Below are 27,845 nucleotides of genomic sequence, written 5' to 3' on the forward strand. Positions count from 1 at the left end.
CTGCTTCTTGGGCGCCTTCCTTTTGGAGGTTTTCCAAGCACGTCTATAGACCGGGGGTAGACCCAAAACATGCTGTAGAGATTTGATATCTCATCTGCCTTGGGATTGCCTTGAAGCAGTTGGAAACCCTTGCTGGGAAGAGAGATGCCTGGATAAGTGGCAGAAAATGGTTGGATGGATAGATGGACAATATTATTAAAGTTTGATGGGGTAATGTTAGTGCATAGCACGGAGAACAAGTTGTATGGAAACAGCCAAATTCAATAAAACTTCCTGAAAGAAAATAAACTTTTTACACTCGCTTGAGGTGTTTTTTGCCGAATAATTCCCAGAACGTGCAAAGCTTGTCTTCGTCTCCAGACAGCCGGAACAATGGCCAATACTAGTTGACATAAAAGAACAATTACAACTTGCCCAGTTGTAACAAATTCCTGAAGATCTCTCTCCATTTTTCTCTCACAGATGGTTAGGTGTCTAAACCAACTTCCTGGTTCACAACCTCTACTTCCTCTTCCCTGTTTCCTGGTTGATTACGGTCTTGTTACATAGCGCAAAGTGGAATATAACCTGGAATACAAGTGTATTATCAATCAAACTAAGATTCATAGTGTTTTTGTTAGCTTAGAAAAAGCCATTCATATCTTCCCAGAGAGCGGGTCCTCTTCCGCAGAGTCCGCCATGTTTCTACAGCAGCCCAGAACGGACTGTGAGAGCCATTCATGTTTTACATTATCTGAAGGTAGGGGGGCGTTCAAGGGCCCTGGTGCCAAATCACGGGAGTACTTTTTAATGTTTCGATCATTTATTATCACACTGCAGCGTGTGTTTGCTCTGCTCTCTCTGTTGTGCTGAGCTCCTCCAACTATACACATATAGACACAAACACACACACACACAGACACACACACACACACACAAAGCGCGAGCAGAGAGGCCGCTGTGGTGAAGTGGACCAGGGCAAGTGAAGGATCCTCTTGTTGACTGCAACTACGCTCATTACTGTTCGTGCAATGACATATTTGTGAGTAAAAAGCCAATACCTGATCAATACATCTGTAAATTGATGGCAACATGCATTATTCATGTCATTACACAGACTATAAATTGTGCATTAAAAAACAAACCCAACCTGGCTCAAGCCCGGAGGAATTTTGAGAAATGACACCCATCGGGTCAGGTCGGGTCCAGTCGGGTTTGCGCAGAGAGTCAAAGCTCTACTAACAACATACTGCCTGTCCATGACATGTGGCTACAGCTTATAGCACTGAAGAAGCTGACAGCCTGCCACCTGCTGCCAATCAGACACAGACAGAGACACGGCTGAGAGGAAAAGCAGCATTTCTGAAATCTCGTTTTTTTTTTTTATCATAATTAAAAACACAACAACACATTTAAAAGACACGTTGACATTGTGTTTGACTGCAAAAAGGGGATGGGCATCCAGATGTGGGCATCCCTTCAGAACCTCCTGATATAAGCTCCTTCGACAACCCAACTGTGGTGTTGTTGGTCCCTTGACACAACATGGTGAGTGTTAATCGTGGATTATTGAAACGCATGTCCTCCACCTTTTGGTTGGACTTCAGGTGGGGTGCAATACATCCTCCCAGTGAGGCTCTGCCCTGATTGGTGAAGAGAATTGGCTTTCCACAGCAGGCAGATACCCCAGCGGCGTATGATCAAGTGTGCATAACTATACGTCCCTGCTTCAGGTCCCGTTCATTTGTTTCACCTCAGGATTATTTTTCTTCAATCCTCATTATTCTAAGATATCAAACTCCCAAGATACCAAAAGACAACAAAGAAGTTAGGGTTTAATTCCACAAAGCATTATTGCCAAACATGTTAATCTGATATTGTCTGGCCTTAATTGTGCATTAAACCCCTCTCTGCGTTCACAAATCTGCTCCCCAACATCGTCCTCTCCATCACCCGCTCCTGTAATCAAATTTATTCTCTCATCACTCGAAGATGAATAAAACATGAGGTCTATTTACATCACTGAGGAAGCATGGAGTCTCATAGTAAGTGGAGAAAGCACAGTGTCTGCTGCATCCTATCTCGTAGCAGAGAAAGTGCCTCTTGCGGTCAGAGGCCTGCGATATCTTCATCTCCATGAAATCCCTTTTGGTTCAAGTTGAGGTTGCACACGTTGGCAGTGGAATACAAAATGGCACCTAGCGGAACGACTTCCATCGGATCTTGGCATTCTCCTGTGCTCTACCCTTCTTGGAAATTCAGCCGTTGCCAGTGCTTTGGAGATGTGCCGACTTAAAATACGCTTTTTCGTGGTGTCAAGAATAGAGTCTATCTAAAGTTCTGCCACCTTGCACATGGAAGAGTTATTTGTTTTGGCCAAGTATATTGAAGAAAAGGAGAATTTCTTTAAGACCGCAAACACAAAGACATGCACTGAACTACTGTGGAGTATTTAGATGCAAACTTTTGGATTATGACAGTTTCTGTTAAACAAATCAATTAAAATACTTACATCACTGTTGCTTCAGTGGATTTCCTGACTATAATACAGAAGCTCCCGCATATTTAATCCCTCATTTCCTTCAGTAAGGTGATGACTTTCCTTTTCAAATCCCCCGAAGAAAAATACAAAAGCTGCTTCCTCGCCTCCTCAAAGATATGACATCCAATCAGTATCTTTTAAACTGCTCGTCTGGATTGAGGGAAATGTGCAGAAAGAGGCCTGCCTTCATTATCTGATGAGCTTCCCCATCCTGCTCCTTCCACATTTTGTCAGAAGTACTGTTTTGCAGCCCCTTAAGACGAGAAAAAAAAAAAAAGCTTTCATGTTCAAAATGAGGTCATCCATACAATGTCTTTCTCTGGCGTCCAGTGTTTTTTCGACTTTGCCTCTAGAGGAGAGCTGCTTGTCTTGAGTGCTGATAAAATACGGATGTAAAACCTGACGTTGAAGATGAACGTGTCCCACAGCCACTCTCGCCTATCAGTTCGAGAGCACAGTTGAGGATAGGAGCCTCGGAAACATGACAGGAAGCTATCTCTGCCACTCCGCTTTTCTCTCTTGCCCCCTTCTGTCACAGACAGACGTGAAGTGGAAAAGGTTTGCTGCGATGATAAAAGAGAAGGGTGACTGGCAGACATGGGAAACACTAAAGAATTTTGGATGAAGGGCAGTAGGGTGGAGCATTATGGATTTTATGAGCATTATGGATTTTAGAACAGGTATGTCCAGAGCGACGTGGGGCCAATTGAATGGCTGACCCACTATACAGCCACCGAACCAAAAAGCCTGGAGATAGCTGTTTTAAGTATGGCAAAAAGAGCCAGGCTGAAAAATGATTTTAGCCCCCAGTTGGAAACCATTATCTTGAAATGGGTCAGAGCCTGCACAAATGAGAGGAAATATGCCAAGCTCCCACGACACCCTTCACGAGCTGGATTTCAATTTCAAAGAAAACTCCATGCAGAAAGACATCAGTGCTGTAGAGTGCGTGCACTTCCACGTGCTCTTCATCAATCGAAGTGCATTCAGATCCTCGAAAACATGTTGGATGGCAACACAACTGAGAATGCAGTGTGCATTCGAATCACTATTCTTTCGTCATTATCAGACCCTCAGCGCAATTGACCCAGTATGAAGAGAAGAAGTTCACTTATGGTGGGTGGCGAGGCTCAAACAAACACAGGACTTTAACCCAGGTGACCGCTGTTCTTGTCGATGTTGATATATTTTACCGTAGTTTTGTTACGTAGCGTCCGTACTCCACTAACGTAATTTGTTTTAACCCAAACCATGAACATTTCCTAGCGTACGTTTGACGTTTGTCGCATTGGAAATGTATTTTGAAAAGACACTATATGCATGTGACGAAGCAGAAAGTGACACGTTGTCCCTCACTGGTCCAAAACTGACACTAGAGGGGAACCATGGGCGTCACAGTTTAAAGCGAGGGGCCCCTGATCAAGCCTTGGTATTTGACGCGTTGGAGTGAGAACTTGTCGTCTGTGTTGAGCTCATAACTTTAACTCGTTAAAAGATTTCCAACTGGCACCTACGCCTAAATTGGCCCCGCCCAGGAAGAATTCTGGCCCGATCTAGTCTTCTCATAGACTTTATATAAACTGGGGTCTAAATGTTGTAACTCGTCCAGTGTGTGTTGCGCACATCAAACGAAACGGAAGGAAACTGTATAGAAATAAGACTGACATTAGAAGATGCCCACAAATTCAATGTTACAGTCTTATTTCTATACAGTTTCCTTCCGTTTCCATGGTTTCTATGGTTTCCGATGACGACAACCATGGATCTCTTCTGGAAGTCATCATGAAAATGTTAATAGCTGTGGATGGCTACATCTTTCATCTCAACCTTTATTTACCACACTTTTTGACACAGAGTACTACACAGATGGAATAATAATATCAGGGTTTTTTCTTTCATCCAACCCTTTTCTGTAAAATCAGGGTCTTTGATATTGAGCCATATAGTGGCCACTTACATCTGACAATACAGACGGTGAACTGAATGAGACCGCACACCAGCTCTACATGCATGGGGTTAGAGACTCTCTGACATAATGAAGGAATTCATATGCAATATGTCTGAAGATAACCCTTAGCCTCCTTCAATTTGAAATTAAAAATGAAAATTGCAGAATTATTACACTCTGGGCTTGTGTTATGGATTTCTTTATTTGATAATGAATACGTAACACATTTGCACATCTGAAAACATGTTGTTACACCGTGTGGATGAAGTCCTTTTGGAGCGTTATTTGAATTTGACATCTATCATCCACTTTCACTCTACAATGGCTCTGTGGTAAGACCGAAAGGCGCGCACACACACACACACACACAAATAAACCATGTTTTAGGCCAGGAGAGGGGAAAATGGAACTACACAGTGATTGGAGCAGGAGGGAGGGGGGGGTGGGGCACTTAGGAGACTACCCTCCTTGAGGATGAAAGGCCAAGAAGCCAAGGAGGGGGAGTAGAATGGAAGTGCAGTGAAATCCTATTTCAGCAGCGTGAGAGGAGCCGAGGCACCGGGCTCCTCCAGCGGACCTCCGGTAAAGCCTGCTTGGCGAGAGAACGTGGGGGGGGGGGGGACACACGTGAATAGCAGTAAGTGTTGAGGCAGACATGAGCGGAGATGAAAGGGTGAGGACGGGATTACACTGAGGAGAGGAGTCGAGTCTTTAGCGTTTCAATAAAACCGCTTAAACACAATGTGTAACAAGGACACAATTCTGACTGATCCACAGCGTGTTCAAGAGCTTCCATGATATCCTATATATATATATAGAGATATATATATCTCTATATATATATATAGAACTGGTTTCAGATCAATTTTGAATATTTTGAGTAGCAGAAATGTATCAGGATGGTGGCAGACATGTAGGAGACAAATATCTATAAAGCTCATGTCCGTAAATTCAAGGGTTTAGCAATAAAAAATGTGTGACATCGTTCATTGTTGTGACAGAAAACAACGACGTGACAAAAACATCATCAATGTCCACACACAACATGTTCAGGTATGCCGGTAATCCATCTCACGCGGTGGCGGTTAGAGGCTGAGATTGTGGCTCAGTCGAAGGCCGGCAGGCCAAAGAGCGTCGGCTCAAACGTCTCCATGCTCCCGAGTCGCAGCGTGGCCTCCCTGGTGAGGCCCGGGTCCAGGTTGTCGTCGGGAATCATCACCACCTGCATCCCCGCGGCCAGCGCCGCCTTCACGCCGTTGGGAGCGTCTTCAAACACCAAGCACTGAGCGAGGACAGAGGAGAGGGAGACAAAAGGATTTTATCCTTTAAGCCTGTTAGGTCTACGGGCTTCAACCCCTGCAGGAGCCGCAGAGCTGAGAGCCAAAACAAACATGGGAAATGGAGCAGCATTTCTATTTTTAATGTGATAAACGTGATATTCCTCAGAGGAGAACTTCTTTCCTCTGCCAGGTGGAATATCCATTTAATCTACATTTAGAACTACGGCGCTCCCTGAAGCCCCAAGACATTAGCTTTGTTTATATCTTCAGTCACTGCATTGAAGACGATCTGATGATCAGATCTGAATCGTGGTGCATATCAAGATATATATATATATAAATTAAATTTACCGTAGATTGACATAAAAATTCACTGCAGCCGCTTTGATTGCCTTTCATTGCGTCTCTGTTGGGGTTGAATTAGATTGCGTTCAATTGTTAAGAGAGTCAGTTGGTAACGTCGACAGTTTTCATGGTAAGCAGGTGACAAATAGCAGGAAATGCATTTGAAATTGCTTTCAAAGGACATTCAAACATTATTTCATCATTATATTCCACAATGCAGGGATTTATTGAACACATATTCAGGACAGCAGTACGGAGTAATACCAAGTTCATTGATAGACAATGATTTAAAATGCTTTAGTCCCAAGTAGATTGAAGCATTGTAAAATAAAAATATTTCCAAATAGTCACAAATACAGTTCAGTACAATCCTTTAATGTAATATATATATATAATCTATATATATACATACACTACCGTTCAAAAGTTTGGGGTCACCCAGACAATTTCGTGTCAATTTTCAGTTTCTTCGCAATTTCTCGCATGGAATAGCTTCATTTCTAAGAACAAGAATAGACTGGCGAGTTTCACATGAAAGTTCTCTTTTTCTGGCCATGTTGAGAGTATAATCCAACCCACAAATGTGATGCTCCAGACACTCAACTAGCTCAAAGGAAGGCCAGTTTTATAGCTTCTCTCACCAGCATAATAGTTGCTGGAAATGGGCCTCTATACTCCGATGTAGATATTTCATTAAAAACCAGACGTTTCCACCTAGAATAGTCATTAACCACATTAACAATGTATAGAGTGTGTTTCTGATTAATTTAATGTTATCTTCATTGAAAGAAACAGTGTTTTTCTTTGAGAAATAAGGACATTTCTAAGTGACCCCAAACTTTTGAACGGTAGTGTATATATATATATATATATATATGCATATGTGTGTTTTGTGAGATCTCATAGAAGCTTACCATCAGCTTATGCAGTAGGAAACTGTTAAATACACTTATCTGAAAATATGCTCCGAAGCCGTTCACCTCTACTACAGGGACCAGACGATCATCAGTTACTTCGCACGAAAAAGAAGAAACGGTAACTAAGAGCAGGGCAAGAACACACACCAAAAAAAAAAAAGAAATCCTTTCCCAGAAAACTGCCCAAAAGTTCTTAAAAGTTCTAGCAGTTGCATGAATGCATGTCGTTTTCAACCAGTGCGGATTAATGCCTGAAATACCACAACTGTGGGATTATGGTGAGAACATTCATGCTCTTCGAAGTCAAAGTGTGTCTTCTGTGTGAAGTCTCTTTCTAAACCAGTAGCTGCTGCGGTGAATCCCGTCTGGTACAGAGCCGTGTCCCCGCGACACGCCGAGCCAAGTGGAAATATGGAAAACATGGCGGCTAATTGGCATTTGAAATAGTTATCTGTGCACAAGTTCGACAAGGACATTCCAACAGCTGCGGTGAATTATCACGGCTGAACCGTCAGCAGGAGGTTAATCATTTTTCAGTGTCCAATAATCACAGAGTGTGCAGCCAGGAAGAGGGAAGGAGTGGAGGCTCAGGGCTCTGAGGGTCAGGAGGAATCGTTAATGCCAACTATTCTACTATTCAAGAGCCTGAGCCGGAGAGAGGACTGATGTTCACAGTGAAATGACTGCGCCTCATATTGTAAGGCTGGTTTAAGGGTTGAAAGTGCAACAACTGCAAAATCAATATACAGCCGTTTCTCATTTTCTTTGGCCACTCTGCTTCTCCGGCTTCTGGGGCTCCGGTCCCAAATCTTTTAGGTTTCTAAAATACCTACTTTATTTCCCTCCAGTCTCTCTGACTGGCAAATGAATGCAGCAAAGTTCTATTACTGGAGAAATATTGCCATCTGTGTTCGCCCCGACATCGTCATGGGGGTTGTTCTAATATAACCGAGTAAATGATCTTTTGTTGCCCTAATATTCAATTATATTGAAGACTACATTTGCTTGGCATTGTTGGGGATCTTTGATTTGCAATGAGAGCCGCGCAGATTATTAAAGCATTTTGATTCAAATAGTAGGTTTGTCAGCTGAAGATTCACTCTGTAAACTCTACTTCTGGATAGTATAAGACATTCAATTCCTACCCTATGTTGTGTTCCTTTAAAATATTATCATCAGACAACGATTGCCTTGTCGGGTGGCAGGAGTAACACGACAACCAAGTGACAATAGAGGGCACATGTGGAAAAGGAAGGCGTAGAAAGCTAAATGCAATGTTTTTAAAACAGTAGAATCATCAAAGCCAAATAATCTATTTTGTTGCTTATGTCTCATGAACCTCATCACAGTTTAACAGAAGTTTATCCATCAGATTTCAGTGCATCCATGACGTCCATCAGACAAACTAATATTCACCTTTAGCTGCTGGCGGAACACTGAGAAGCAATGCTCGCCCCAAATAGATGCGAGATAACTTTTTATATCTTTAATGAAGGCAGCAGATGTGTTACATCATTCTGAAGAAATATACGAAAAAATTAAGCAGCATACTGAATGTTAAAAAGTGCTGATTACAGTCTAGTTTACATAACTTTATAATGTCCTTTAAAATTTCGATAATATGCCTTTAGGGACTTGCGTAGATCAGAAGCTGGATTTAATGGTAGTTTAGTCGACAACCTTGTATTTGCATGACCAATTAAAGCTGATTCAGACAGAGCCTCTGTTCTTCATGCAGTGGTTGTGATTGACAGCCTTGTCACCTGCTTTAATCACAGCGCTGCCGTGCTACCACCAGTGTAGCCCCGTGAAACGAGGGACCACAGTGTTGAATCATTTAACAACGGTTTGACATCGAGTTAAACCTCATCCTGCCCGCCGTCGTCCCGCAGACCCCAGAGGTATTCTTCTTATCATATCTCACAGGCGCTTTATTCAACCATTCGTATTTCATCACTGTCAATCAATGTGTTTGTGATGACTTCAGATCATTGCTTTCTGTTTCTGTTTGAATCAGTGCTTTTTCAAAATACCAATATGGGCAATGTTTTTAAGGGGACGCAGGTCAAAAATACCCAATTCTGCCAAAGCAGCTTTAATGAATGGAACTATTTATGAAGTTCATGTTTGCCATGGATCCTTATTAAAAGTACCACATACTATCAGTGGGGGGAGGGACACACAACAATTTCCTCATGCGCTCTATATTAATTTCACGCAATATGCGAGTGAACTGTAACTTTGCTAAAGTTCCTCGTGCCTGAATGCACACAGCGGCTCTCTTGCCTGTCAAAAGATGAAGCTGCCTGTTGCTAGGCAGCAGCGGACATTATTTCGCTTCTACCATGGTCACTTGCCAAAGGAAAAGAAAAGAAGACCATACATAATATATTTGTATGCGTTTTGCAACCAGAATCAAATGTTTATTTACAAGCCATTCACTCCGTTTCTCTGGTAACCAGGAGAGTTTGGGGATACCTGGATCAATCGTCACCTTAAGGTGCTCGTTCAAGCTAACGTTATGCTAGCATCAACTAACATTATGGCTGACAAACAGTAAATATAGGTTGGCAGCAAGACAAGCTAGCTATCATCTATGTCATTGTCCCAAAAATATCAATATTTTCACAGAATCTTGATTAGCTTTATGCTAGCAGAAAGTAGATACCTGTATATACATATGGTGTATATACAGTGGTGAGCCGTCAGGGCCAGCAAAGACTTCTCTGCTGGCCTAAACAGAATCACAAAGTTACAGCTATTTTATATATATATATATATAATATTTTTCACAAATACACTACATGTATTCTAATTATTTTTCCCATTAGCTTATTTTCTCATTGCACAGCTCCTGTCTTCCTCATTTGCGCTGCTTCCAGCGCTGCTTCCTGTGCAGCTTGTTTTAAGTAGAGCTTTTATCCAATCAGATTTCACCCCTATGTCTCTAGGTAAGAAGAGAGGCCCGCTAGGAAGCCTTTGCAGTTTAAGTAAATGGGGACGATATTGTTGATTGTCATAGTGTTCAACCAATCAGATCTTTAGTTTGACATGTTGGGCGTATTCTTTGACATGTTAGAGCTTCCTAGGTGGGCTAGTGTGACTGTTTTGAAGCTGAAGCAGCTAGCAGAAGTTGGTAGTAGTAAGAGTTCAAGTTGAAAGACATGTAAGAAGTTATGACATTGACATGACATTTTTAGCGTTTTGCTTGGTGTAGATTCTTTTTTTTTTTACCGAGCTTTGTTTTTTTAACATTCAATGGCTGAAGGAGGAGAAGCGGATTTCTCAAGAAGGACATTTCCAGAAAAGCTGGACATCGTAAGAAAGAGTCGGCCAACCCCACATCTATTAGCCCTGAGCCAGCCAGGAAAAGGATTTATATGAACAGTATTCCTGGCTGACAGCGTCGGAGAAGCGTTGCATATGTTATGGCTGGGAATGCGTTTTATTTGCAACTGAGCATCTTGGTATTTGGAGTTGTTTGGAGCTACGCTACGCTAACCTGAGGTGGCTAACCAAGGCAGCAACACAACACCGAAGCACGGCAGGACACTTACAAGCTACGGTGCTTTTGAAAACTTTTGCTGAGACCCGAGTGGATCTACAACTCAACGAACATGTTCGCTTTGTCTTTAAGTGAAAAGTAGCTTTGGTAAGTGAAGTGCTTTTGTGTTTTTACATCCGCAGTAGCGTTACTACTGTGTTAATTAGTCTATCGTGTCGTTTTTATGATATGGTTAATATTGTTCCCTCTGATGTGAATAATATTTGGATGGCTCGTGCTCTTTAGTGTGCGGCGGAATACGTGTTTTAGCGCTGCAGTGTTGCTGGATTGATTTGTCATGCTTTGTTGTCATATAAATATGTGACTGGTTCTTGTCATTGTGTTAATTATATTGATTTTGACTATATGCATTGTCCATTAATGACGAAGCATCCCGTCATCGCGGGGTTAGGGTCGGACATTTGATTCTCTGTTTGGGGTTTTCTTTTCTTTTACAAAGCAAGAACTATGGTCTGGAGAAATGGGGATTGGGTGGCGATTGCTTTAGTCAGTAGGGAACAGCTAAACGCTGCGGGGAGAGTGTAGCGTGTGTGCTGCTGTTAGATTTCCTGCTAAGCTAGTTTAGCACTTCGTCTGGCTCTGCAATGTAATAAATCAGGAAATCAAAGGCTCTGGATAAAGCCTATATTTCATTCATCCTGAGATGCCAATTCTAAATTTGTATAATTAAATATTAAGCTTTTATTTCAAATTAGCATTAGTATATGCCACACATTGCCCTTTAACCTGAATTTTAAGTGCCTCTTTGTTTCTTTTTTCCGAACTGTGGATAGTGAATTCAATACAGACTTAAAACAGCTTTAACTTTGTGGTTGGAACAAGCACTTGAGTGTGAATAAAGGAAACAGCCGTACAATGAGGGGAAAGCCACAGAAAGCTAAGTCTCAGAGAAAGCCTTAAGGACCTTTGTTCGTCTCAACTCTCAAACTCAGGTAGAACAAAGACGCCTCCATGAGTCTCTTTCAACCCTAATTGACTTCTATGATGTCACTAAGCCTGAAGCTGGAGGATGTCGAACAATGATGGCGGAAACACTGAGAATGCACAACGGAGAGCCCTCGCTAATTCCCTTGATTGGGAGCAATTAAAACTGGTAATTACCCAATGAGCTAGTGAAATTACCCTTTAATCTGCTTTCAATGTGCTGTATTGAACTGGATGAAAACATACGCAGGTCAACGTATTGATGGCTTGAGTGGATTAGACAGAAGTTACAAAAATGAGAGCAAGCCGGTCGGTGGCTCAAAAGAGTTTAAATCGCATCAAACCACTTTGCAGTTCTTCGGTTGACTCCACTGTATTTTACTCCTTGTTTTATATAATCTTGTTTCATCTTTCCATTTGCCCACGGTACCGTTTGGCTGTGTGTCGTATCCCCATTTCTACCAGTAGCAGTCGTCCTTGTTGTGATGTGAACGTACCTGGAACTTACATTTAGTGTCCCTTCTGAAGCAGCGACCACATTTAGTTCCAGGAACTCATCGCCAAAGTTGACAGGACGAAGGTCATTCTAACTATTATTTTCATTGTCACTTAATCTGCTGATTATTTTCTCTATTAATCAAATAGTAGTTTGGTCTATAAAATCTCAGAAATTGGTGAAAATGTCAGTCAGTATTTCCACAGCAAGACGTCGCGTCTGTTTTGTCAACAAATTAAGAAACAAAATGAAGTTTAACGTCATAAAGGAGTAAAAAAATCAAAAAAATATTCACATTTTAGTAGCTAGAATCAGATAATAGATGGCGAATAATTCAACAGTACAACTCATTAATGAAGCGTTGCAGCTCCTGATCATTCAAAGGAGTTCGTCTGATCCCAGATCAGTACACCTGTTGAATAATCTGTTTGGGGAGAGAGCAGAAAAACATCAAGGTACTTTACATCTAGCTTGGAAAAAAGTGAGGTGGACTATATCAGAGCTGTGAATATCATGGCGCTGCATCACATCTGAGTTTGATATAGATATGAGAGACTTGAAGTGTAAATGGGGTCAACTTGTAAGAACATATCTAGCCCATTAGACGAATGTATCCAACTGTTACTGTCAGAAACTAAGTACAGTTAAGTACATTTCTACCTCAAGTGATGACAGAAGGAGACTGTTGCTGACTGTGGCTCAACTGAAGGAAATTATGATGGCATGATGCATTTTCAGTCACATTACCACTTCCCCAAGTCCCCACTTCTCTTCTAAGCTTTCTGCCATTCCTCCACCAGGACATCCTCCTTCCTGTCATCGGGCATACCAGTTCATCGGTTGCTCGATCGTTTAAATTTCCATTGAAGTTGAACAATAGGCCCACACAAAAATGATGAAGCTTTCTACGCTGGTTCCCAGCAGTGTGTGCTGGTCTCCCCACTTCCTCGGCCCCTCTGAGTGGAACTGTGAAGAGACTCTTCTAAAAGGTGCCAGGGAAGATTTACAACCCGTCCTCAGGCCTACACCCAAACACATGCAAGATTCATCAGAGTCAACTAAAGCTGGATTCACCGGGTACCCAAGTCAGAACTGCTGAACGGGACAAGACAGAGGGGATGGGGGGGGGTGGGGGGTAAGGCCAGAGATGTAAACCGTGTCTGTTTAGTGTGCACAAATACACACTCGCATGCACGTGAGACATGATTTTGATATAAAGTATATTGATATCATTCAGCGTGACTTACACTTCTGTGGTGTGTCATTATTTCCTAACATTTAAAGTAACCCAGCGATAGTTGTCTGTACATCCATGGGTAGAAATATTAGCAGTTCAACATGAACTGCCAATTTGAAAAGATGTGAAATACAAGGTCTAGCTCTCCTGATGGCTATATTTCTTTTGAGTCAGTGAAACAAAAAGAGAGATATATGAAGTAGAAGGACAAGCAGCTCTTCCGACACGGAAACATCTTAGAAACGTATTAACGTATTACTTTAAAATACAAGGACATGGATTTAAATAACGGGGAGCAACGAGTTCACAGATGTAAAGTCTAAATGAATGTTAAAATCAATCCATCTCCCCTGAAGAAAGCTTTACACTGAAAAGTATGTCCTTGTGCTAAGACTTTTGAAGAAACTGCAGAGAACAGAAACATTTGCAACAAATTCTACCATTAAAGGACCGATCTGCCCCGGTTGACTTGTGGCTTTTTCAACTTAGAGACTTTACCAGCATGTGACACCGAGGTGAACGCAATGTGTCAACTTCACACGTCTGACAGTCCGTCTGCCTAACAACCACAACATGGCGGTGGGACGAATCTGTCAGGGTGAGCATGTTCATCACAGAAACCATTTAACAGGTCTTTGCTGTACAGAAAACATCACTGATGTCTCTTTTTCTGCAAATACAAATTCATGCTCGGTGTCATTTTGACACGGTTACCAATGATACTGTTGAAAGAAATGGAGAGAAAGACTAGTTTTGCTGCGAGTTGGATTTTTTTTGTTGTAAATGTTGGCTATTGGCAGCGGTTGGTGTGTTTTCCTGTTGTCAGCCAGTTCTGTAGTTCCATTTCTGGATCCTGCCTTCAAGTCTCTTAACCAGTTGAGGTGGACTGGGAATCAGTTGAAGACGTGGTGGACTGCTTGATGCAGCTGCCGTGTTTTCATCTCTTTGACACCAGCACATAAATGCCCAGCGGGGATGACTTTGGAGTTTCAGCTTGCAGATAACATTTCGGGAAAGTATTGAACATTTCGGGGCTGAATTGAATTCTTAAAGTCACTGATTTTATTGTGCTGCACACCAGTGACCACAACTACCCAGATTTCCACCTAACTCACTGTCAATGTTAGACAATGTTGTACTTTGTACTTAAGATGTACTGATGTGATTATAGTGCATTGGCTATGACAACTTCCACCATTGTTCAACCAATGTATTTCATTGTATGTAAACACCAGGATGTAAACGTGTTTATTTCTGCTCTAAAGTTGGCCATTTTAACATGAGGGTCTACGCGGATTGACTCACTTCTGGAGCCTCAAGTGGTTGTTTGAGTAACTGACACAACAACATTCTTCTGACAGGTTAATGAAACGAGCTTCACAGAATACATCACCTTCGAGGTCTCTTGTTACTGACGCGCTCACTGGGCGTACGATGATCATGTGCTTTACTCATGGATGTTGTTGCTTTTGTTCTCAGCAGAGCCATGACAGGAAGACAACAGCAGAGATAAAACATGGCCGTTGTGCGGCTGATGCATGATGTTAACAAGCTGACGCGTTGAACACACACGTGACATACGAGATACAGATGAATTGTACGTCATGCACGCGTTTGTGTCCAGTGTCCATCGGCCAGTGAATAAGTCACGGTGACAAAACTGCATCCTCTAAATGATCCTGGTGCTCCGGGTGGCATGAGCGAGGGATGTGGAACCTTTCCTCATCTCGTGTTGAGAAAATCAGAAATAAAGCCGGTGTTGATGATAGACAAACCATAAGTATAAGCAATAGTGGCGTAACGGACCATACTGCGGTTCGGCAAGCATGTGAACTGCGGATTAATTGCACAGTTTAACCATCACGGTGTGAAATAAAGTTTTACTGACGATCGTTATCCGCCTATATTCAGTTAAATATGCGATCAGGACATCCATCATTTATGCTTTCTATTGGCAGATCTCTGATGGTGTTACATTGTGAACAACAAGTCCATGTTGAAATCAACAGGAGGAGCGCTAGTTAGCGTTAGCAGCACCGCTAATGGCTAACGTATGGAGGTTCTGTTCAGTTACATTACGATGCGTTCAGGCTCTGTTCAGAGAAAATGAGTATTGGATGGGCAAATGAAATTAAATGTAATCTTGTAAAATGAAGTTTTGGTGAGAAACTTGGATGAATCCAGTTGTTTGAAGATGTTTTCACAGCAAAATAAAAAAAATAGTAGAGATGAATTATGACATAATTAACTTATTACGTACTTTTTATACACAAGGCTGGCTCTAAACAGCTTCTGATAGTTTACACTGACTTCAGAGAGGTTGAAAATAGCGTGATTGGAGTATTTCTAAAAGTTATATTTTCTGCCTTTGCTGTGCGATTTATGATGTGTTGCACTCCTAATAAGTGTGCATGTTATGTGTGTGTTGGCATTATATGTCAAAGGTCACACACGCAGCCTATATGTTCGGAGGCCTTTCCCTGCCCAAGGCCGAGTTCTGTCTGGTTGGGTTAAAAACACACAGATGTAAGTTGCATGTTGGGAGAATTATGGAATACTGACCATATTATTACCACGCCGATAACTTGACAAATCACATAGCCACTGACCTCTGTGAGGAGTGAGATACTACCACAGGCCAGGGCAGGTTGAACAACACGTCAAAAGTAATCTAACGGTTAGTCACTGCTTCTAGCGTTCCCCTGAACCAAAAACCCTCATGACAAAGAACTCTGATAAACACAGTGATCATTGTCAACCAATCATCCCAATGGCGCCCAACAGTCCAGCTTAGAGAAACTTCCACACACCCTGAGGGAAAGAACCACCACTATGAACAATCCGGGGTGCTTCTCTAGCTCCCGTCATTTGAACAAACAAAAAGTATAATGCTGTCATGCAGTCCATTAGGTGTGGGCTTCAACTTGAAATATTGCTTATATATAGGAAATATGACCTATAAGTATTTGGCAAATTCAGTGCATCGCAGTCGTAGGTGAGTACCAGTTTTTATATTAATGCTGGAGAATAGAAATGTTTCTTAAGATTCTACGTACATTTATTTGTTGCAATCAGAACAAATCAATCAAAGCATCGATCTTAAGTTAAATCTGTGAGTTGTTTGGAGTCGAATGGTATGATATTCACTTTAAAAAGCTCTTTGTGAGACACAGCTCGACATGTTTACTGGCTGACACAACGCATTCACAACGGAGGCTGCTATTACTGAGCGCGTTTTCATTAGGAGATAAGTTACTGCTGTGCTGAGTGTCAAGAGATTGCAATTGGCTCAAAGAAAAGCCCGTGGACGGCCCAAGGACTTAATCAAAAAAATCACCATCCAGCCAAAACGAGTGCCTGCAAATCTCACAGCCACCCGGCCTCCCTTTGCTTTGCTTGTGATCTGAGGAGGACCCTGCAGCCGGCTTAACCCACAAATTTAGAAGTCTGTGATGATTAAGTATCCAGCTAGGAAAACACAAACAGGGGAGAGGGACAGTGCTGTGTATCTACATGCAAGTTAAGGAAGACGTATGCTAAACTAGATAGGAGGAATCCCAGGGCTGCAGAGTGTGGGCTAAGTGGTTTTAAATCAACTTGGCCATCACTGCACTTTAAACCATTCACTGACCCATAATATTTTGTCAGTTTATTCCAAAAGCTTACCATCTTGAATATTTTAGAGAGAAGATAAAAAGTGAGCCTTTCAGCCTGAAACCTCTCAGGACTGTTTGTGAGCATCCTCTCACAGCTTCACTACCACAACAGATGCATCTGTTCTATAAGTGACCATGTGGAACAGTCAAGCATCACAGTGGAGAAAAATAAAATAGCCAAAGGGATAAATGAATGGCTGGAGGTCCACAAACTGCAGCTTGGAAATAGGGAGTTTGTTGCCCCTCATACTGGATCAGAGCGTTGTCTCTTTAATATGTGAATCCTTGTAGACCCCTGATAGTTTCTGAGGTATGAAACCCAATAAAAGTATAGGGGGGAGGCAGGTCCTGAATCATAGTTGCCGTGTTGTTGCAGCATCATTATCTGCACATCCAAAGCTCCCGTGGCCAAAAGGGAATTCACTGACTCCATCCCCCCTTTGTGAGAACCTTTTGTTACTCACTCTCATTTCTCACTGAAAGCGTTGTTAAATGCACTTCTTTTCCACCAAATGGTGTGCTTTGAAAAGGGTTTGTAATAACAGTGTTATGATAATGACATAGGCCACGTGTTTGTTAGTTAATTGAAGCAATTTCTTCTAAGTTTAAAATCATTTAAAGTAATAAGGGTCTCAAGTTTAAGCTTGGCCTGCAGATTGTTCCAGAACCAAGGAGCAAGCTGCACACCTGGCTCAAGTAAGCAGGAAGTCTGCCTAAGATAATGTTAGACTTAAATGTACCAGTGTAACCTACACAAAGGGAAAATATAGCAAAGCAGCGGGTGGTCAGGGCGAGTTCTTATGCATTGATGCATATGCTGTAATCAACAATATTTGGATGAACCTTAGATAAGACTTGGCAATGGGAGATATTTCTAGTCTGCTCAGCTTACAGAGCTCTTTGCCTCATCTGAGGCCTAAAGGAGGTCTGTGCAGGTTGAGCCCAATCCACAAGACCTAGCATTTGGTAGGTGTTTCCCTAGAAAAATCCTCTCATACACAGAGTGTGATTCATTTGAAGTTTCTGGTTTGTTTGATATGAACAGAAGAAGATCTGGGTAGTTGAAAGGAGGAGTGAATAAAGAACAAAGAAGCATATCAAGTGATGCCTAGACAGGGGAGAACTGAGCTCTGTGGCTTTACATAAGTCTTTATTCCGCTGCAATTTCTTTCACTGATGATTTATTTAAGCTTGTGACATTAGTCCAGCTGGGATGAGACAACGGTATGAAGGACTGAAGTAAGAGAAAACAGACATCAAATATTTCTAAGGGAGAAAAACAAAGAGCCACATAGGGACTAGGCAAGCTGTTAAAACTTTATATGCTATTAAAAATGACTTACTCAACATTGATGTTTTTGTCACGCAACTTGCATACTTCAGTAACGCCACTTCCGGAGTTATTTGAACCCAAACGACCTTTTCCTAAACCTTACCAAGTATTTCAGGATCTATTCTTAAAACCTAACCAAGTAGTTTTGTTGCCTAAACCTGAGTTTCCTGTGAAGACGGAGGTTTATTTTGAAAAGACATATTAATATACAAATACTAACTTTACGTGGGATATCATTTCGTGGGATACGTTGCATACATACTAAACTAAACTCACATCTACATCCATTCAAACACTGATGGCATAGTTAAGTTAAGGGTTGAGGGTCTTGCCTAAGAACACGTCAACATGGACGGGGATCGAACTGCCGATATTCTGATTGGAAGATGACCCGCTCCTCATCTGAGACACACCAGGATGGGACCACTGGTCTCCAATGGTAATTGCCTTGGAGGGACAAACATGGAGGAAGCATTGGCAGCCAGTGAAAAGAGGTGGGGAGGAAACTGTGTTGAAAGGCACCTTCCTCACCAGTGCCACCAAAACCTGCTAGCATGGAGGTACATACATGGAGGGGAATTTGCTTCGCTTTCTCATGGCGCGTCTACACAAGAGGCGCTCCAGCCAGAGTTTTTTCCAGTCGTCCGTCTCACACACATGCTTCTATCTTAAACGATCCAGCTGTCTACCAGACCCGTGCTGCCAAATTCCACCGCCATGGAGGAGTGAGGGGAGAGGACTCTCAGACGTCCGAGGCATCACGGCTGGCAAAGCAACTAACATTCGCAGCAAAGGTAGGGATCGAGTGTGATCTCTGTAAAGTGCAGTGTAGAAACGATCAATGAGCACTTAGCATTTAAAGTGACTTCAACCATTAACGTTTACTTAAATTTAACATTTTCACATAAACAAACTAAATTCAGAGATATGCATTTGAGACTCTTTGGGCTGGTGTGTATATCTGATAAAGGTAAGGGGTGAATATGGTGAGATTTGTCATTGCAGTAATAGGCCAATTTAATGTTCAGGTAGAAAAGTTCATGTCCTAATCGTACCTGATTTGAATATCTGGATTATAAAGCCTGCCCCAGGTGTAATGCCTTGTATGATTAATGGCAGAGGAGGAACTAGTTATCTCTGCCTCGCTCCCTCCCTATCAGTGTGGGCACGAACTAGCTCACTTTCATGTTTCATTAATCTTATTCAGGCTGTTGAGCACACCTTCGGTAAAAAAATCTCCCGTCTCATCAACACTGTTACTTTGGAGTGGTGAAAAATGTCCTTTTCTCTCCGTGGAAAAGAGAGCAGTGCTTTTTCTTTCACTTTTGGTCAGCTCAGACAGCGGCATCGACACCATATTACTCACCCGGGAGGCCACTGGACTGCAGTGTTCACAGCGCGGCACTGCCTCTGGCTCTCTGAATATCCTATTCAATCACATATTGTACTATATATTTGCTTGGCTGCAGGGGACACTTTCAAAATATCACTCTGAATGGGACAGACACAGTTTTGTAACTCGTCCTATGTGGCATCACTTCAACGCCACCCATTAGTTTATGGACTGCGATTTTTGAAGCATCGAGATTGGCAATTTTGGCCGTTGCCATCAGCAACTAATAAACAGAAGTGGCCATATTTTGACCGCGGAGTCCTGTCCTGTCCATCACAACGTAACCCGCCCTAAAGCATACCCTGCTTTATGGTCTGTTGACTCTAAATGGACCATCAATTACTAAATGAACATCATGCTGTATTGAAGAAGACTTGAAACTAGAGATTGAGACCATAAACTCATGTTTACAATGTTTACTGAGGTAATAAATCAAGAGAGAAGTAGAGTCATTTTCTCATAGACTTCTATACAACCAGAGGAGTCGCCCCCTGCTGGACATTAGAGAGAATGCATGCTCTCGTTTTTGTGCTGGTTATCATCTGGTAGTACGAAGTGAAGCAGACGGTGAAGCTAACACTAGCTAGCCAGATGTCTGTCGATGAACCGCAACAGCAGAAACAGATGAATTAGTAGCAGATTTAGACTACAGCAGATTTTTCTGATAAAAGTAGATGCTACACGCATCTGTACTGACAGTTAACATTTGTATGGCACATATCCCATAGATGTGACCTGTATTTGTTTTTAAATGCATAATGACGACAGCCTTGCAGATGATGAAGGAGTTATCATTTTTGCATACATATTGAAAACGTGTTTTAGTGGCGTATTTGAAAGACCATCCTTTCATTACTAAGTCCAGCTCTCTCTCTGTCGACTTGACTGTGCGACACTCCTTTCTGCCGGTTCCTCGTGTCTCACAGCGACTTAAAACAAGCTGGTGTGTTTTTCCCATCAGAGTTGAGATTAAGGCAGGACGAGCTGACAATTGGATGTGTGTTATTACCATGCGGCTGCTTCTGCTGTTTACCTCCTCTCCACCCTCCCACCCCCCCCTCTAGCTTTCCCTCTGCCTGCTCTCCTCCTCTGTCACAGAGCGGGAGTCAGGTAGTGACGCATCATCATTCGTTATTCCACTGAACACTCTGTCGATTCCCCCTCTGAGCCTCGGTTTCATATCTCTTCAGGAAAAATGACAGCTCTAACCGTGGCTGGCTCCAGATTAAAAAATCTGGTGTGCCGTGCCACGGGCAGACCTATTTGCGGCAAAAAGCCTTTCAAATGAGAGAAGGGGAGTTAGCGAGAATATATCCATCGGATGCCTCAAATGTCTCTGTTAAATTAGGCTGTAAATATCAAAACACAGTCGGAGTAAAATGCCACGATGGCTCACTTTTTGAAGGAGTTCTCTTTGAACGCACCTTGGTTTTTATATCATCCAGAAGCCATTTGTAAAGGCAGAGTTCTATAGATAAAATGTGATATAGGGTCGCTATCACTTTTTAGACCTGCTGAATGATGAACATCTAAATGATGGTATTTGGAACAAAGACCGATTCACAACAGCATAAAACTTTGCTCTAACTGTACTTCAGGCTGGAACCTCAGAACTTTAGTGTCCAGAAACATCGATCAGGTCATGCTTTGATGTTGGATCAAACTCATCCCAACAGTTGGTTTTTAATGCTAGCTACGCTAAAAGGACACAAGTCATTGTGTCATCAGAGATAGAAGTTGTTCTTGTGGGAGAAAAATGTGTGTCTTGAAATATATTTGTGTAAAATCAATCATATCCATCATTTGAAATGTATTCATGTATATTCACATTCATCCTGTGATATTGGCCGGTATCATTGTCATGTTATCCACGTCACTGAGACAGGGAGTCTCGGATAGCGGCCTTGGAGCCCGGGTGAAGATAGAGGGGGGGGGGGGGGTGACGATCTCTCTGGTGTTGGTTACTGAGTTCCTAACAGTGAGATCCTGTGGTGTCTCACCTCGAGTCAGATAACAGTTACTGAGCCGTCAAAGAAGCGGCTCATCAACGGGGGAAAAAAAACACAACATTAAAAAACATGAAGGACCCAAAAGACTTCATCGGAAACAGAAATCTGTAGGATTTATCTAATAACTGGCTAAATAAATCCAACAACAGGTCTGACTTGAGGACAAAGGAAGTAGAATACCGCAGTTCAGTTCCCGCTCTGCCCCTCACTTCTGGTCACATCTGTAATAATTATAATCCCCTAACTCATAAAGGCAGAAAAAAGAAGTTCACTAACTCTGTCTGAATAACATTTACAAACTAGTGGAACCACCGTGTGTGTTTTTAGAGAACTTGATACTGGACTCAGCGAGGTGGTGCCTGCCCGTCCTGTAGACGCTACACAAAGATGTCATGCACATTAAAAATGGTTTCAAGTTTTGGTTGACCAATCAAGTTAAAACCAGTTGTAGAGACATCGCTTTTGGAATGGTGCTCTGGGATATGAGGAGATCGTCCAACAACTCTGCTGCCCCAGACACGGATTAGCTTCCAGCAACTGGAGCGGCGCATAAGGCCACTCGATGACTACATTAACTAAATGAGATGTACTGCCATTTATGTGCTCGAGTTTTTAAGAGTCCATCAAAGTAAATAGCACTGGAGGTGCATGCCGAGGGTGTGACGCGGTTAACAAGGTGCTCCATGTTACTCCAGCTAGAATGCTACGTTAGCTGACGTTAGCTGATGGCTGCATTGAAGGCAGCCTGAGATCCCACATCTTCATTGCCAATGATTGCTGTGCAATATGACATTAAAGAACTAATGTTGAATGCAATAAGTAGTGCGAGTGGGCAGCTGATAATAAGAAACACTTCAGATGAAAGTACATGCTTTCATTTTGTATTACAAGTCTCTCTTCTTATTGGATTCCTGTTCCAAGGGCATGTTGCCAGTTCAATCCTTGTACACGGCCGTCCTGAACAAAAGAGAATGCAGAGGATGTGCTGGTTGAAGGCAATGCTTAGAAAGGTCCACGGTCAGAAGAAGAAACTCTGAGACCTGTTCTGAATCCTCACAGCATCAACCCATCTATAATCTCAGTAAATATCTTCATTATCTTACAAACGTATCCTGAATAATACTGCTTGTTCCCAGATACAGCGCCATAGCTTTAGTATAAAAAGAAAGGATCGTGTGAGGACTTGTGGTGTGCAAGGAAGTAGCGATTGAGAACTTTCTTTCAATGAACTTAGTCGTAATGAATGTCCGCGATCAGCGCTCTGACAACAGCTTCGTCAACAGCTTTTCCATCTCCTGGAATAGATTTGGATGCTCCAGTTTCTCTTCAGCTCCTCACAATTAATCCTTAAAAAATAAAAATCTATAAATCATGAGCAGATGCTAAGGTTTCTGATATCTAGGTGACAGCGTGCATCAACATGAAGCATATTCCTAGAGAGGCACTAGAACTTCACACAATTAAGAGTTTCGAACACAAAGAAATCATATTCGCAACGCCAAGCGTATCATTCAATTACATATTCATTAGCGAGTTGTCTACTGAGCAATGATCAACGGCAGATTTGTTCAAATTAGCATAATACTTTTGAACACACAATCTAGTTTTCATGAAAATAGGTCAGGCCTCCCACTGTTATTTGGTGTCTTTTAGAGAGATATTTGGCAGCTATTTTAGACTGACTCAACAGTGCGAACGGCTTCCAGAGAGTCTGAAAATATATCTTAAGCAGCCCGTGAACCCGGAGAGCTCCTGACTTCTAAGTGTCTGTCAGTGCAGAGAGCGGCTGACATCAGGGCCTGCCTGCATCAGTTCAAATGGAACACATTAGCTGCAAACAAAAAAGGCCGTGGCTGACAAACAGGCAGCTAAGTACAACTCTATATAAGACGTATTGTTTGACGCACTGTTGACATGCCGCTGGATCGTACCGTCTACCCATGATTCTTATCCAGTCTGCGAAAAACACCCTCAGGATCAGCAGCCAGAAGAAATACATGAATTATTAAAGTAAATTAAAAAGAATGCAGATGTTGAGATGCCTTTTTATCAGGTACTGGAGGAAAACCGGATCCAACAGAGCAGCTCAGCTCAGAAGCCTCTACATTGATATTCTGTTCATTAACACATTGGAAAACACAACAAAAGACAGAAAACAATGTCGCAGCAGGCGTTATCTGGATACACTGCAAACATCTGGGGAATCTAAATGCTTACTTTATTATAACGTAATGAAATGAGATATTTACAGGACGTATCCTGGCAGAGAATCTCAGAAAACCAACGCCCGGGTTGTTTTCAAGGCACGCAGCCGCCAGCTCTCACGTCTCCGAAAAATAGAATAGAAATAGAATAAACTGACCAACCATTGGGAATCTAAATGGTTCATTTCTCGCATGAAAACATTAAAACTCAATGAAGTGAGATATTAAAAAGCCTGAATAAAAGCTTCAATTGTGAGTTACGAGTAAAAAAGACTTCCAGTCTAATACTGGAAAACAAAAGTTGCCCACCACTTTCAACAAGGTGATCTGCATCAACTGCAGGTTGTTGAACGGTTTTAGAGTTTACATTTTAAAACACAATTCAACATCTTTTTTTAAATATCACTACGCTGCAAAAAAACACTGGCAAAGTGGATTCACCAAGCACATCTGCAGATGAACAAACGAGACTTAGAACGGGGTAGATGTGTAATCTGGAGAACGTACCTTCTCTGGAGAAGCTGGAGGGTTGAATCTTCTGGCACAGACCAGGAAGGAGTCGGGTTGAGGTTTGCTGTTCTTCACCTCAGGATCGTCGCCCACAACGATGTGGTCAAACAGGCCGAAGAAGTCCTGGTGTTGGCTCGTCTTCAACTTGAACGTGGCGCCGGCGGAGCTGGTGGCCACCGCGATGGGGATACCGTGCTTTCGGAGGTGGTGCACCAGTTTCGCCACACCTAGTGGTGCACAAGATGAGACATGTCGATATGGAGCGCCTTACAAGTCCACGGAGCCATTCCATACCATCTCACTGAGAGCTCCCAGTTCTTCTCATGGAGTTTCTTAGTATAATCGGAAAACCAAATGTATGGGACCTCACAAAATCCAATAGCTCTACTCCAAATACTTTTTCAGTTTTGGGAGTGTGGGGTTTATTTGATCACTGTACGACATTCAGCAACACCTCTTCATATGAATACATGTGGCTAATGGTCCAGTGTAAATCAAGCAATTGGTGAGGCTTACACAAACTTCCAAAACTTAAAAAATGTGTAACAAAAAAACACAGGATTTGGTCGCACACATTTAATGTTTCTTTTCACAGAAAGTCCATGACATGAACTGCGAGGTTTTGATGAGTTTGTGAATGTTTTTATTTATTTGTTACTCCAATGGTGACCAGAGAGCATTGTGGGAGATTTTGTATCAACAGCTTCCAGGACGACAGTCTCTAAAAATGTAATAAAAACTCCCTAAAGGAACACACTGCCTCCACGTTCCTGTTCGGTGAGGAGAACCTGAACGCTGAACACTTCTCATGTAACCAGTAAGCATTGCTGTTCCACATCGCAGGCCATAACTCGTTTATTATCGGAGGAACACTTATACTTAAACTACCAGCCGTGTGAGCACGATGGTGCACTTAGTGGCAGAAAGTTCGAAAGAGAAACTCCCAGAGCTTGTCCTCAATCACCGACATTTATACGACGTCTCTGAATGTACACCGACAACAATAATATCCATATCGCGTATTACTTTTTTCACCATATTGCAACATTACATTTGAAAATCATGTGCAATATTACTTTACTTTCAAGTTGTTGTAATATACTTTTCTTATTTTAGTTGTTTTCTGACTATATTTACCTCACTCGTATTGCCATAATATTTGGCACTGGAGTCAGTATCACTTCTTTTTCGCTTAATAAAGTAGATAGAAATGTATGCCAGCAACGACATATCAAAATATTTTTTTGGTAATAATTCAAATTAAGAACATGATACGTCCTGATAGCATCTGTTCTGTATATAGTCCATTCAAACTAAAACTACTTATTTTGATATTAAAAACAGAGAGCATGATCAACAGATGTCCCAGCATGCACTGCATGTGAGGTTCCCAACAGTGAACACTGTTCAACAGCTCAGATGAAATGCTCTTCATTATAATTCAATGCATGCATGACATTCTAACAAATCCAGGCATCCATCGATGAATTAAATGATGAGAGGATGCAGCACCTGAATAATCTTCCTTCTGTAACACACGTACACATTTATTAGATGTGCTTTGCTTTCAAACCCGCATTCTAGTGTTCATAATAGAATAGAACGGGTTAAAGTAGCACTCTGGATTAAAAGCACCCGCAACGGCAGAAAATGACGCAACCACGGCTCCGCACGTGGTCGCGTCACATTGTTTACCGGATATTCAACCTTTGTTTCTTTATAATGCATTTAATACTTGACGTCTTTCTTTACAGGGCTTGTATAAATGGAATGAGGCAGGCATAGTGGATGTTTGGCGTTTTGCCGGTTACACTCTTGTTGTCTTCTTGCTTCTTCCGTGCTTTTTTTGTTTGTTACGCCCTCTGTCTTTATCATAACATGAAAAAAGTTCATAAAGTGCTGTATTTCTTCAGGGAACTTCAAAAGGCCAGACTCCTGTGCCAAGGTCCTGTCAACTTTTACAGAGGAGCAATAGACATCATCCTGACTGGAACGTTACAAACTACAGAGGGTGATTAAAACCGCCCACAACATCATTGGTACCCATCTACCGAGTATCGGTGATATTGGTGACAAGAGGTGCCTGCGATAAGCGAAAGAATATTACAAAACCCACCCAGCCACAACCTGTTCACCCTGCTGCCGTCTGACAAATGATACACAAGTATCAGCTGCCGTATCACCAGACTCCAGACCAGAGTATTTCCTTTGGCTGTGAGATTCCTAAACTCCTGCTCCACCCTGCAGCATATCAAAAAAAAGGTTTTTTTTCTTGTTTATGCAGCTAAATTGGACTACAACTACAGTCCGTTGCGCAACCCGGTGTTATACAATGACAATAAATATAACCTTCAACACGGAGCCAGGACACAATACTGCAGATTGTAAGCACACGCGTGTCAACAGTTGCATAGAATAGAAGCAGCAGCACTATGAAGACGACAGCAGCCCACACAAGAGCTCATAATCGGGCCACTTAAGCTTAACCATTCAGCTTAAAATCAGCAGCATGTCACGGTTGTATTTTTCAGTATTATTTATTGGGGTCCTAAAATATGGCACTGGGGCATATGCGGTAATTAAAGGCATACCCGGCATGAGCTTGGCAGAGGGGAAGATCCTGTCCTGTATCAGTCTGGTTTCAGCGAGGAGCTCCTCGGCTGTCATGGGAAGCTCCAGAGCGTCCCGGATCATCCGGGCACCATCCAGAGCCTTTTTACCCATCACCGGCGCCTTCACCTCCCAAGTGTACTGCTTTCCGAAGCGGTCACAGACTTCCTGGAAGGACACAGTGTACAGACGCTCTGTGTCTGAAATGAGAAAAATACAAAAAGAAAATGATTACCTTTCAATTACATGTCATGTAAGATTGCATATGAATGGAACATTAGGGGACTCTGCCATTATTCATTTGTATCTATTTTAGAAAATGAATAGAGACTTCAACAGTTGGCTGTGACCTCAAACAGTAGCCTATTAAAAATAACAAATGTAGGCTTTTATAGATAGTGTAAAAAGGGCAGCATTCAAAAACAGGCCATTTCCTAACGATACATCAAAAAGTAACGCCCCCCTCCTGTTGCCTGTAAAAGTTTGGTACGTAATGTAAGGTTTGTGCCAGATACATATATATTAAATGACAGCCGAATTCACCCGGAGGTTATTTAAAGGCACATTTGGTCATAATGTTCGATGTGAATCGTTGTTTTTGGCCGCGTGCGAAGAAATCATGTATTTAGTGCTTTTGTTTATGCAGTTCGGCACGCCGACTGTTCGCCACGCGGAGCGGATGAATGAGTATCTGTGTCTACGTAGCGCGAGCGCCGGTGCAGCCTCCTCGTGTGACATGATACACGACACTACAAGACATAGCACACATAGTACGGTTAAACACCTAATAATAGTCCATCCATATCGAAAATGACATGGCTCACGGGTTTGTAGGCGCTACCAGAAGCAGACATGTTTGACTCAGGAGTTCAGTTCCGCGTTGAAGATGAGGAGGAG

The 27,845-nt window shown here is 42.2% G+C and overlaps 1 protein-coding gene across 1 annotated transcript; it reads right to left on the reverse strand.

Moving 5' to 3' along the window:
- Positions 1–4,666: 4,666 nt before the first annotated feature.
- Positions 4,667–27,825, reverse strand: pudp (pseudouridine 5'-phosphatase). Its single transcript, XM_079186029.1, has 4 exons — positions 27,733–27,825; positions 26,930–27,148; positions 24,336–24,565; positions 4,667–5,751 (listed from the first exon to the last, which is right to left on the reverse strand). Exons 1-4 carry the CDS (start codon positions 27,800–27,802, stop codon positions 5,575–5,577), a joined length of 696 nt encoding a protein of 231 aa, XP_079042155.1. The 5' UTR covers positions 27,803–27,825; the 3' UTR covers positions 4,667–5,574.
- Between the last annotated feature and the right edge of the window lie 20 nt (positions 27,826–27,845).

Source organism: Pholis gunnellus (assembly GCF_910591455.1).
Source record: "Pholis gunnellus genome assembly, chromosome: 24".
Lineage (NCBI taxonomy): Eukaryota > Metazoa > Chordata > Actinopteri > Perciformes > Pholidae > Pholis > Pholis gunnellus.

Excerpts from the sequence above, each read along its gene's own strand:
- pudp (XM_079186029.1), bottom strand. The coding sequence starts at position 27,802 with ATGTCTGCTTCTGGTAGCGCCTACAAACCCGTGAGCCATGTCATTTTC. Across the intron at positions 24,566-26,929 it reads CTCTGCCAAGCTCATGCCGG|GTGTGGCGAAACTGGTGCAC; the intron begins GTATGCCTTTAA and ends GTGCACCACTAG. Across the intron at positions 5,752-24,335 it reads CTCCAGCTTCTCCAGAGAAG|TGCTTGGTGTTTGAAGACGC; the intron begins GTACGTTCTCCA and ends GTCCTCGCTCAG.